Source organism: Ochotona princeps, chromosome X (assembly GCF_030435755.1).
Source record: "Ochotona princeps isolate mOchPri1 chromosome X, mOchPri1.hap1, whole genome shotgun sequence".
Lineage (NCBI taxonomy): Eukaryota > Metazoa > Chordata > Mammalia > Lagomorpha > Ochotonidae > Ochotona > Ochotona princeps.
In genome coordinates, this window is record NC_080865.1 from 66,138,142 (window position 1) to 66,150,582 (window position 12,441).

General features: G+C 40.1%; 1 protein-coding gene across 3 annotated transcripts in view; it reads left to right on the top strand.

The window, feature by feature from the left end:
* The window catches only part of CENPI (centromere protein I), a 53,571-nt gene extending 42,909 nt beyond the window's left edge, over positions 1 to 10,662 (top strand). For all 3 annotated transcript variants that reach the window (XM_058659194.1, XM_058659195.1, XM_058659196.1), the window contains 2 exons: positions 9,441 to 9,482; positions 10,174 to 10,662. In XM_058659194.1, coding sequence (XP_058515177.1) covers positions 9,441 to 9,482; positions 10,174 to 10,275 — 144 coding nt within the window. In that variant the 3' untranslated portion in view covers positions 10,276 to 10,662. The remainder of the gene's footprint in view (positions 1 to 9,440; positions 9,483 to 10,173) is intronic.
* Positions 10,663 to 12,441: the final 1,779 nt, after the last annotated feature.

A 12,441-nucleotide genomic window follows, 5' to 3' on the forward strand; every position in this document is an offset into this window, starting at 1 on the left:
AAAGTCTTTGTTAAAGTCTATGCTATGACTTTTGTAATCCAACCTATAAGGCTCTGGAATTGTAGCTTAGTTTTGCAGCTGATTTCTTGAGATTGGCAGATTCCCTCAGACCAAAAAGTGACTTTGAGTTACTTGATTTCTCTCTGGAGTTTAGCTCTGTGTTACTTAATTTTTATTATGTAAAGTATCAAACAAATAAGAGAGAATAATATTATAAATCACGTATAGCTGTCACCAAGCTTGATTTTTGACTCCCAACCCCTTTGTACCTCTTTTCACAATTATTTTGAATCAAATGCCAGACATTATGTAGTTTTATTGGAAATATTTGATTATATACTTCTAAAATATATAGGGACTTTCAAAAACAGTTAGACTCTTCCTCACTGTAAACAGCTTTATTAAGCTAATCCAAATACATGTACAATTTACCCTCTCAAAGTATACAATTCAGTAGCTTTCAGTTTATTCTTGGAGTTGTACATCTGTCTCCATAATCAATTTTAAAATGTTTTCATTATCTCAAAAAAAACCCCCTCTCCTTTTAGCTAGCATTATCTAGTCTCTCACACAACCCCTCCATCCTAGACAAACACAAATCTGCTTTACATCTGTGTGTCTATTCTGCAAGTTTCATATAAATGAAACTGTAGACTATGTGGTTCCTTGTGGTTGGCTTGTTGTGCAGAACCGCAGTGTTTTCAAAGTTCATATCTGTTGTGGCATGTATCAACACCTCACTTGTTTTTACTGACACAATTTTTTTGTGTAATAGATTTGACACATTTTGCTTATTTGGTTTTTTTGTTTGTCTGTTTAAGTTTGTTTAATTTCATTTTATGGCACAGTTCCATAGACTCTGGGATTCCCCCACCCCCTCCCCAAACCCTCCCCCCATATTGAATTCCTCCATATTGTTACAATAATATAGTTCATAACCAGTCATGATTTCTTCATTGCGGGAATGGACCATGCAGAGAATCCAGCATCTTATTGTCCAGATAAATTCAACAGTTTCATTGGGATACCATCCTTGGTCTGAAAGTAGAGCTGGCAGAATATCATCCCCTCCAATGAGATGCCACTACACAACTTCAACAACAGGAAGAAACATGGAAATTAGCAACATCATGAAGTTAATTAACATGGTATTGAGTGACCGATGTGTTAGAGAACGCAAGTTCTTAACCACATCCTGTAACTACTTCCTTGACATCTCAATTTTAGTTTATACACAACTGGTTGCTATAAACCTTAAAATGGTTATAGGGTACTATTCAGCTGTCTCGTGTCTATTTTCATTTTTATACTTAGCAGCTTATAGTATTCAAGCGTGATTTTTACTGAACTTCGCAAATTTTAGGATAGTCCAAACAGGCCTACAACTCTAACAAGTCATATGTTAATAATTGGGGAGCAGAACAGTTTTAGGAGGGGTGTGCAAAGAAATCTACAATACCTTAGTGAGGAGTAACTGATCTTTGTGTCATACCTAGTAAGGTATATGGTAGTCCAAGCTGACTTTTTCCTGTCTGTTCTAAGCTTTTCCTTATTGGTCTCTGTTTGTCTATCTGATCTAATTTTGGGGGCACCAGAGTGACCCTGATGATCATTGCAAGAGAGGGTGGAGAGCCAGAGTTGGAACTAATTAAGGACCAGAGAAAGCTCCTCTCCCAAGTCCCGAAGGGAGTTTACTGTTCTGCTTCTCATGACTGCCCAGGGCTCCTGGCTGTTGTTCCGATGACATTAGATCCTATGAGGAAGGATCTGGGCTTCTTCCATCCCACATGGGAGATCCGATGGGGAATAGTTGACCTCAGAGTTCTCAGCCTACGATGGCACTCCAATTCCCTGTAATTTCCTTGGCAGTTGGGATATAGTCCTTGGTACCATACTGATAGTCCTTGGTGAGGTACCAGGAGTGTCCTGGGTTAGGATACAAGCCTCCTCCTGTCTTCCTGCTCCACTCTGGGGTCCCCTCCTGCTCTGTGCATATGACCTCCTGTTAAGAGGCTGTCAGGATTGCTCTTGGAACCCACTGTATGTCTTTACAGTTTTTGCTAATGTGTAATGAAGATTCGAGTCTGCTGTCTGTAAGTTACCTGTTGCAATCTTGATAGATTGGGCCCGGCGGCGTGGCCTAGTGGCTAAAGTCCTCGCCTTGAAAGCCCCGGGATCCCATATGGGCGCCGGTTCTAATCCTGGCAGGTCCACTTCCCATCCAGCTCCCTGCTTGTGGCCTGGGAAAGCAGTCGAGGACAGCCCAATGCATTGGGACACTGTACCCGCGTGGGAGACCCGGAAGAGGTTCCAGGTTCCTGGCATTGGATCGGCGTTAACCGGCCGTTGCGGCTCACTTGGGGAGTGAATCATCGGACGGAAGATCTTCCTCTCTGTCTCTCCTCCTCTGTGTATATCTGGCTGTAATAAAATGAATAAATCTTTAAAAAAAACAATCTTGATAGATTATACTTAACATCTTCCTCACTCACTCTAAAAAGGTGGAAGATTTCTCTGCTCTCCCAACCCATTGTGGAATAACATGGGGTATTAAAAGCATATCAGGATTTTCAGTTCTTTGATGTATTGGTTAATCAGGTGATGGTCTTTTTGGTTATTATGTGTGAACATTCATGTACAAGGTTTTATATGACACAGGTTTTCATTTCTCTTAGGACTAGATGCTTGGTCATGTGCTAACTATATGAAACCATTAGTGGACCTTCAAACTTTCTTTTTAGAAGATTTATTTATTTTTATTACAAAGTCAGATATACAGAGAGGAGGAAAGACAGAGAGGAAGATCTTCCGTCTGTGAGTGCAACGGCCAGTGCAGCGCCGATCTGAAGCAAGGAACCAGGAACCTCTTCCGGGTCTCCCACGCGGGTGCAGTGTCCAGGAACCTGGAACCTCTTCCTGGTCTCCCACATGGGTGCAGGATCCCAAGGCTTTGGGCCGTCCTCAACTGCTTTCCCAGGCCACAAGCAGGGAACTGGATGGGAAGTAGGGCTGCCGGGATTAGAACCGGCACCCAAATGGGATCCTGGCACGTTCAAGGCAAGGACTTTAGCTGCTAGGCCATGGCACCAGGCCCGACCTTCAAACTTTTTAAAGAAGCTGTATCAACTGCTTTGAAGCCAACGGTGCATGTTTCATTTTATTCACATCTTCTTAGCAATTATTATTGTCTGTTTTCCTGATTCTAGCTCTCTTAGTGTTTCCTTGTGTTATTTTTTTCTAAGATTAATTTATTTTTATTGGAAAGGTCAGATTTATGGAGAGGAGAAACAGAGAAAGATCTTACACCTGCTGGTTGACTCTAAATGGCCACAACGGCTGGAGCTGAGCTGATCTGAAGCCAGGAGCCAGGAGCTTCTTCCTGGTCTCTCATGTGGGTGCGGGGTCCCAAGGCTTTGAGCCATCCTCTACTGCTTTCCCAGGCCACAACAGGGAACTGGATCTGAAGTGGAACAACTAGAACACAAACCAGCACCCTTATGAGATTCCAGTGCTTGCAAGATGAGGAATTAGTCATTGAGTTATTGCACAGGCTCATTCAGGTATTTTTTTAAAAAGATTTATTTTACTTGAAAGCCAGAATTACTGAGAGAGAGGGAAAAAAAGAAAGAGAAAGCAAGAGAGAGAGATCTTCCATCTTCTGGTTCACTCTCCAAATGACTAGTATGGCCAGAGTTGGGCTGGTCCAAAACCAGAAACTTCTTTCAGGTCTCTCTGTAGCTGCAGGCACTGAAGGACTTGAGCCATTCTCTGGTGCTTTCCTAAGCCACTGCATCAGCCTTTCATTAATTTACATTTAACTTATATTTCCATGTATTAATTTACATTTCCAGTTTAGCTATTGATGTTAAGCATATTTTCATGTGCTTAGTACCAGCCAGTTGCTTGTTTTCTTTGGAGAAATATCTTTTCATACTCTGCTCTTTTTAAAATTGGGTTATTTGACTTTTTCATTCCATTTCGGAAGTGCAACAGCAGATGGAAGATCTCTCTGTGTCCTTCTCTTTGTAAAATTTGCCTTTCATATAAAGAAATAAATCTTTAAGAAATAGGTGAGTAAATACAATCCAGACAATCTGACATGGCAGTGTCCTAAGTGGTATCTTTTGAAGACTTATTTTATTTGTCTGAAATGCAGAATTACCGAGAAGGAAGGAGAGAGAGAAAGTGAAAGAAAGAAGAGGAAGAGATAGGGAGGGAGGGAGAGACGGAGACAGAGAAAACTATCTGTTGGCACTCCCAAATTTTCTGCAACAACCAGGACTAGGCCTAAGTGCTTGGGCCTCTGCCACCCAAATGGGATACCCAGAAGACAGGTTTCTAGCTCCTGGCTTTAGCCTGGCCCAGCTTCAGCCATTGCGACTATTGGGGAGTGAGCCAGTGGGAAAAAGATTTCTCTCTCCCTGTCTCCTTCCCTCCTGCCCCTTCCGCCACCTCACTGTGGGGTGTGTGTGTGTGTGTGTGTGTGTGTGTGTGTGTCTTCCTTTTTGTAACTCTGACTTTCAAATAAATAAACAGATCTTTAAAAAAATTAAAACTATAGTGGGAAGCAGTTGGAGGATTTTAAACGGGGTTATAGTCCAAGTTGATGTTTAACAGATATCACTTTGGTTTCTTTGTGCAGGATAATTATAAAAGGAGACCTGCCTAGAAGCAGGGACATCAAATAGGAGGTTATGGCTGGAATCCAGACAGGGGATATCAGTAGTGATTTGTAAACTAATGGCAGCAGTGTAAATGAATAGAAAAAAAACTGAGATGAGGTATACTGCAGAAGTTGAATAGACAGGACTCACCCCGGATGACTTGATTCAGAGTGGGAATGAGAGGAAGTCTTTTTTTTTTTTTTTAAGGATTTTTGGAAAGAGGGGAAATTGAGAACCAAGTTATATTTGGACCCAGTTAAGTTTGAGATATTTGCTAGATATTCAAGAAGAAATGTAAATAGTTTGAAGATAGGAGCTTGAATCTCAGGAGAGAAGTTACAACAAGAGAAATAAATATAACATGGAATTCATCAGCATACAGTGTATCACTTTGCTGAGGTTGTATCTTGGAATAATTGCCAGACAGGTAGCAATCATAATATAATTGTCATTTGCTGTTTGAGTATTCACAGACAGATTGGTGGGAACCAAACTTTGCAGAATGAATGTCAGCAGCCTGAAGAGAACATCTGGTGACACTATTAGAACAGTTTTCTAACTCTCAAATGCAGAGAACTATATACAGTATGGATGTTTCCTGAAACAGGAACCAAAAGTGTGGTTCTCCTCTGGTATCCACAGGACATTGATTTCATGTCCTGCCCTTACCCCATACCCAAGTCTGCAAGTACACAATTTTCTTACATAAAATCTCTTAGTCCCAGTGGACGTTTGGCATGATAGTTGCTGCATGTCATCGGAACATCTGGGCTCTAAGTTGTAGCTCTGCCTCCAGTGACAGCTTCCTGCAGATGCTTCTGTACTTCGTTGGGTTTCTGCCTCCCAAGTGGGAGACCCACATTGAATTCTGGACTCCTAGCTTTGGCCTGTCCTACCCTGCATTTGCAGAGTGAACAGCAAATGAAAGATCTTTGTCATTCTTTGTCTCTAGTTTTCAAATAAAATAAAAATGGGTACTGAATACAAATTGGCATAGTATCTGCATATAGCCTATGCACATCTTGTACACAAGAGATCTTCAAAGAGCTCATGGAAAATGCATACCGTAATAAAATTGTGCATGGATTTCAAAGGTTTCTGTACTAAAATAAAATAATTTTTAATTCCTGTTTTCTCCACAAACTTTTTGAAATAACTTTTTATAGATATTCCTTGACTTGTGATGGAGTAATATTCTGATTAAGCTCATTTGAAAATAAAAAACAGTGCTCGCTTCAGCAGCACATATACTAAAATTGGAATGAAAGGAAAAAGCAAACATCATTTGAACCATCATGAATTGGCATCTGTCTGTACTTCAGATCATCTCCAGATGATTTGTAATACCTAATCCAATTGCTATTCTGCATTGTTTACAGAATAATAGGAAGTGCTAAGGCTGGGCCAGCCTGAAGCCAGGAACTCAATCCAGGTCTCCCATTTGGGTGCGCCATCACCTTGAGGCCCATCCTCTTTTACTCTCCAGGGCACACAATAGCAGGAAGCTGTAATGGAGAATAGAATCAGGGCTCTTACTCTGTCACTCCGGTATGTGATGCAGTAACCTAAATGGGTGCTGAACTACTGTGTGAAATGCTTGACTCTGTTTCTAGAGCTTTTTTTCCGTATGTATATAATCTGATTGAATCTATGAGAGTAGAACCTGGAGATATCGAGGGCCAGCTGTAGTTAACTTCACGTAGTTTGGGACCAAAGCAGCAATAAACTTTTGCACCTGTATTGGCCTAATGACTCAACTGGCTAATCTTCCACCTACAAGTGTTGGTTTGTATCCTTACTGTTCTGCTTCTGGTTCAGCTACCTGTTTGTAGCCTGGGAAGGCAGCAGAGGATGGCTCAAAGTCTTGAGGCCATGCACCTGCATAGGAGACCCCAAAGCATTTCCTGGCTCCTGGCTTCAGATCCACTCAGCTCTGGCTGTTGTGGCCATTTGGGGAGGGAATCAGTGGATGGAATATCTTCGTCTCTTCATATCTCTAAATCTACTTTCCAGTAAAAATAAGTCCTTAAAAAAATCTGCAATAAATGCTGCATCAGGGCCCAATGCCATGGCCTGGCAGCTAAAGTCTTCGTCTTGCATGTGCCAGGATCCCATTTGGGCGCTGGTTCTAATCCTGGTGGCCCTGCTTCCCATCCTGCTCCCTGCTTGTGGCCTGGGAAAGCAGTCAAGGAAGGCCCAAGGCCTGGGGACCCTGTTCCTGTGTGGGAGACTCAGAGGCGGCTCTGGGCTCCTGGCTTCAGATAAACTCAATTCTGGCCATTGCAGCCACTTGGCGAGTGAGTTGACGGATGGAAAATCTTCCTCTCTGTACATCTGACTTTGCAATAAAAATAAAATAAATCTAAAAATAATGCATCAGCAGCATTCTCTTAGTATAGAGCATGATGTAGTATGAATAAACATAGACATTCTATAACTATTGAGTAGAAAAATAATTCAGGGGCTAATAGTGTGATGTGGCAGTTTAATCAGCTACTTACAACATGAGCATACCATGTCAGAGTACTAGTTCAAGTCCTGGGTGCTCGACTTATGCTCAAGCTCCCGAATGATACCATTGGGAAAGCAGTGGAAGATGGCCCAGCTTTGGCCTCTGCTACTTATGTGGGAAACCTCATTCTCTAGATAAATAAATGAATAAATAAGAGTCAAAAGACTGCAACTCTAAATATGAAGTTGTAGAGATACTTTCATCAGTTTAGTTGTTTTTATTTAACACATTTGTAAAAATGACATTAAAACTTCAGAGTGGGCATTTGGTGCAATAGTTAAACTGCTGGAGGCATTTGGAGAGAGAATTAGTAGGCACATTTCTGTCTCTGTGTCTGCTTTTCTTCTTTTTTTAAAAGATTTATTTATTTTTATTGTAAAGTCAGATATATATAGAGAGGAGGAGAGACAGAGAGGAAGATCTTCTGTCCGATGATTCACTCCCCAGGTGACCTTAGTGGCCAGAGCTGTGCCCATCTGAAGCCAGGAGGCCAGAGCCTCTTCCAGGTCTCCCACGCAGGTGCAGGATCCCAAGGCATTGGGCCGTCATCCACTGCTTTCCAAGGCCACAAGCAGGGAACTGGATAGGAAGTGGGGCTGCTGGGATTAGAACCGGTGCCCATATGGAATCCTGGCGCGCTCAAGGCGAGGACCTTAGCCGCTAGGGCACCGCTCCAGGCCCTGTCTCTGCTTTTCAAAGAAACTGAAAGTAAGTAATCTTTTTAAATTATTTAAAGCAACTTTTCCAAACACTATAAATAAATTTGTTTTTTATTTTAACTTATGTATAAAATTATGTATGTTTATATAGTGCCGTGGGATGTTTTGATACATGTGTGTACTGTGTAATGTTTGAAACAGGGTAAGCGTAGTTATCTCCAAGCATTTATCATTTCTGCTGGACAAAATCATTCAAATCCCCTCTTTGAGCTTTTTGTTTTTATAAAATTATACAGTACATTATTCCTATCTGTTGTCACCCATTGTGCAACACTACATCAGAGCTGCTTTTCCTCCATCTAAGCATAACTTGGCATCTTGTTTAAAATCTTAAAAAATCTTTTAAAGTATTTATTTTTATAAATAATAAGTTTGGAAAAGCAAATTTACACATGGAAAGAGAAATTGAAAGATCTTCTATCCACTGTTTCACTGTCCAAATGGCTGTATAGCCAGAGCTAAGCTGTTCTGAAGGCAGGAACTAGGAGACCCTACCAGGTCTCCCACATGGGTGCAGGGTCCGAAGGCTTTGGGCCATTCTCTACTGCTTTTCCAGGCCTTAAGCAGGGAGCAGGATTGGAAGAAGAGCAGCCAGGACATAAACCTGTGCTCATGTGGGATGCCAGTGCTTCCAGCCAGAGAATTAGCCAGTTGAGCCATCATGGTATCCCCTAAAATATAACTTCTGAATGTTAAAAAGGATGGTGTTATATGTGGTTTAATAGGCAATTTTATTCTTCTGGGGGGTGTTGGTATTTGTATTGGGAAAAGCAGATTTACACAGAGAAAGAGAGACAAAAAGAAAGATCTTCATCCACAAGTTCACTCCCCAAATGGCCACAATGGCTGAAGCTGAGCCGATCCGAAACCAGGAGCTTCTTCTGGGTCTCCCAAATGGGTGCAGGTCCCAAAGGTTTGGGCCATCCTATGCTGCTTTCCCAGGCATAAGCAGGTAGCTGGAGGGAAAGTGGAGCAGCTGAGACATGAACCGGTGCCTAGAGGTAGATTAGCAAATTGTGCCATCACATTGTTTCCGACAGTTTTCTTGTACTGAGATTTTGAAAGTGGTATGTCATAGAATGGGAAGATTTTAGATTCAGTGAAATATGGTAGGTGATAGTTTAAACCAGGAAATAGATGAATAAACAATTGGCGTTTTATAGAATCTACTGTGTGTATGCATAGTGTGCCTCACCAGCTTTGTGCTCTTCCTCAAGGCTCAGTTCGAGGATCACATTCCTCTGAAAAAGCTTCCTCTAATATCCTCCATCTCTGACCACAGTGCCTGAGTACAGAATCAAAAACTAAGACCATTGATTGGCTAAATGTTGCTTTATCTGCTGTGATTTTTATTTCCTCTCTATTTATGCTTCTAAGGAGTTTTGTGATGAATGTCTGTGCAGAAGACATCCAGGAGTGATGGTAGGAGCTAAACTTAGCAAATGAATCAAACAGTAAAGAACCATCTTAACTTGCTTGAGGTGTTTACTAACCAAATATAACCCATGTCTCATCCCACTCTCGCCCCCGCCCCCTTTTTTAAAGGATGCGCCAGAAAACAAGACCATAGAGTTGAGCTCCATTCAGGTAAACAAATTTACTCTCTTCATGATCAGGCATTTAAAATAGCTTAATTTCATCAAGGAAATTTATACATTTTCTTTCTTCCCAAAGCCAAAGTCTGTTTCCACCACAAACTCAAAGTGAACTGTACATCTCCTGAATTCATTCCAGTGACTTTATGTGAATTTATTGGCATGTCCTCTCTTCTTTCTGTTCAAGGCTATTACTCTTGGTAGTTTAACTCTGGCTGTTGTGACCATGCATTTTCTAAGTTTGTAATATATGTGTAAGTTTGCATATATATGAAGTAATGAGACTAATTTAGGAAAGTTTTACAAATTATCTGATAATTATACAAACTGCTGTGTACATATTTATTATAGGTGGGACTATATGTCTTCTCTGTTACATATTTTAGGTACTAACTTGTTAGAATGTTGGAATAATGGCAAATTTTCATTTCACAGTAGATTGTTTAGTTAGACAGCTAAGTTTTTTTTGCCAGGATATTAAAGAGATATTTAGCTCCTGGACATTGAGTACTTTCTAGTTTGAATATTAATGCCTGAGCTCCAATTATGAACTGGGGCCTTCTGAACTAACTCTTGGGATGTGCATGCGGGATGCTGTCAGGTGTTGCGAAAGAAAGAAAGGAAGTAAAGAATAACTATGGCAAACTATTTGAGAAATAATTTTCCATTTTCTGTGCCTGCAGGGAAAGAAATGGAACTTGTATTTGGAATATTTATTTTCAGAGGAGTTTCAAGGCTTGAAACATTTCATGCAAAGTTGTATTCGTCGTTCTTCTATCTCCTGATCAGAGAGCACAAACTGTGATGATCAAAGTTAAATGATGTTGACATAAACAACATTCCAGACTGCATTGCTTCTTCATTGCTAGAGAGACCAAGTAGCTCAGCCTGAGTTTCTGTATTCACTTCCATAACTGCCGGCCTTCCTCAGTGAGTACTCAGGCAGGCCTTCTTTCTGGGGAGAAAAGCTTGGATATCACCAACTTATATTTCAAGACTTAGCTTCCTAGCCTGCTAATGAAAAATGGTCTATTCATCATCAGGCTCCGCCTTCCACCACATGAAGAGGTGCATCTGTTTTGTGCTAGGGTTTTTCGCATCTCTGTGTGCTACAAGGTGCACCAGCGGAAGGGAGTGGGTCTTGTACAGTGGCACTTAATCCACGTGTGCGCACACACACACACACGCACGCACACACACATAAACATACACATACACACACGTAGACTACTTGGCTGCCTCTGTGAAACCTCTGGGGTTAACTTTAGTTTATTATTATTATTTTTTTGTAAACAGCAGCACTAGCACCCAGTTAGCAAAGTACAATATGTATGACTCTAAGAGCCCTAGTCGGTTGGTGACTTTCAAGGCCATCACTGTTAGCAGTTTGTTAAGAAAAGGAACAGAAAATACTGTGGGCTAAGGAAGACATTTCTGTCTATGTCAGTTTGACTTTATGAAACTGCACTATTTTGTTTGTGTGTATATGTGTTTATATACATGTATATATGCAGTTGTGTTTAGGCCTAAATAAGTTAATTGCAACTTTCAGAGTAATTCTGAAGCCTTTAAAAAATTTTACAATAGATAAAGTCGTGTTGAAATTTTATAAAATTTTACCTCAGTGCTACTGAATAAATCCTCCTTTTAATAAAGTTAATGTCATTTAAAAGCTATTATGCTTAATTTTTCTTAAGTGCATACCTTGTGATTCTTTTTTTTCCCTAGTAAAGCAAAATCTTAAAGTCTATTATTTTGGGTAGTGTTCAGACAAAAAAATCTTATTCATCCATTTGTTCATTTATTTTATTTTTTTTTAATTTCACACATTTTATTATTATACCTCAAATACCAAAAGTGATAAAAAGCAACATACGAAGTAAAATTATAAAGCAGCTTAACACATAAATAAAGATAGAAAGATTCTTGATAAAAAGTTGTTAAGTTTTGCCTGGCAAAACTTAAAATGATAATACATCAAGACAATATATTTTATATCCCTTAAATGGAAGGTTAGTTCATCTTCTAATACCTATCTAATCAACAAAAATATTATCATAACAAATTGGCAAACAAAAACCATGACCATCATCATCAAAGCAAGGGCCTTTCATACAATTTGAACACATCATTTTTTAAAAAGAATTATTTTAAAGAATTATTATTATTATTTTATTATTTTAAAGAATTATTATTTTTAAAGAATTATTTTTATTTGAAAGTGACAGTTACAGAGAGAGAGAAGAGACAGATTTTCCATCCACTGGTTCACTCCCCAAATGGCTGCAATGGCCAGAGCTGAGCCAATCCAAAGCAAGCAACCAAGTGCTTCTTTCAATTCTCCCACATGGGTGCAGGGACCCAAGGGCTTAAACCATCCTCTGCTGCTTTCCTAGGCCGTAAGCAAGGAGCTGGACCGGAAATGGATCAGCAGGGACTTGAGCGGCATCCATATGGGATGCTGGCTCTGCAGGCAGAGTCTTAGCTTACTGTGCCATGGTGCTGACCCCCATTCATCTATTGGTTTGGTAAATTTTTACTGAGTTTTTGTTTTTGTTTTTGTTTTTGTTTTTTACTGTGTGCCGGGTATTCCTCAGTAGACTGTTTATTCTGTTATGACCAATAAAAAGTATCTACATTATGGAGTTTAAGTCTCAATGGAGAAAATAGACAACAACAGGAAATTTATCAGTAAGGAAGATGGAAGAATGTGAGAAGAACTAATACTTAAAGTGGTTAGGGAGGGCCTGTTTAAGGAGGTGATGTAGGCAGTAAGCATATGGAACCTTGTATGGCAATAGGCATAGGAACTTTGTGACTGTTTCAGATAAGAGTGCTTTGGAAAGAATACAAATTAAAATGCCCTAGAATGTTAACTTTCTTGGCATGTGTGAGAAATTGCAGTGAGGATGATAGGTTACAACATAGGAAAGAACAATAAGAAATGAACT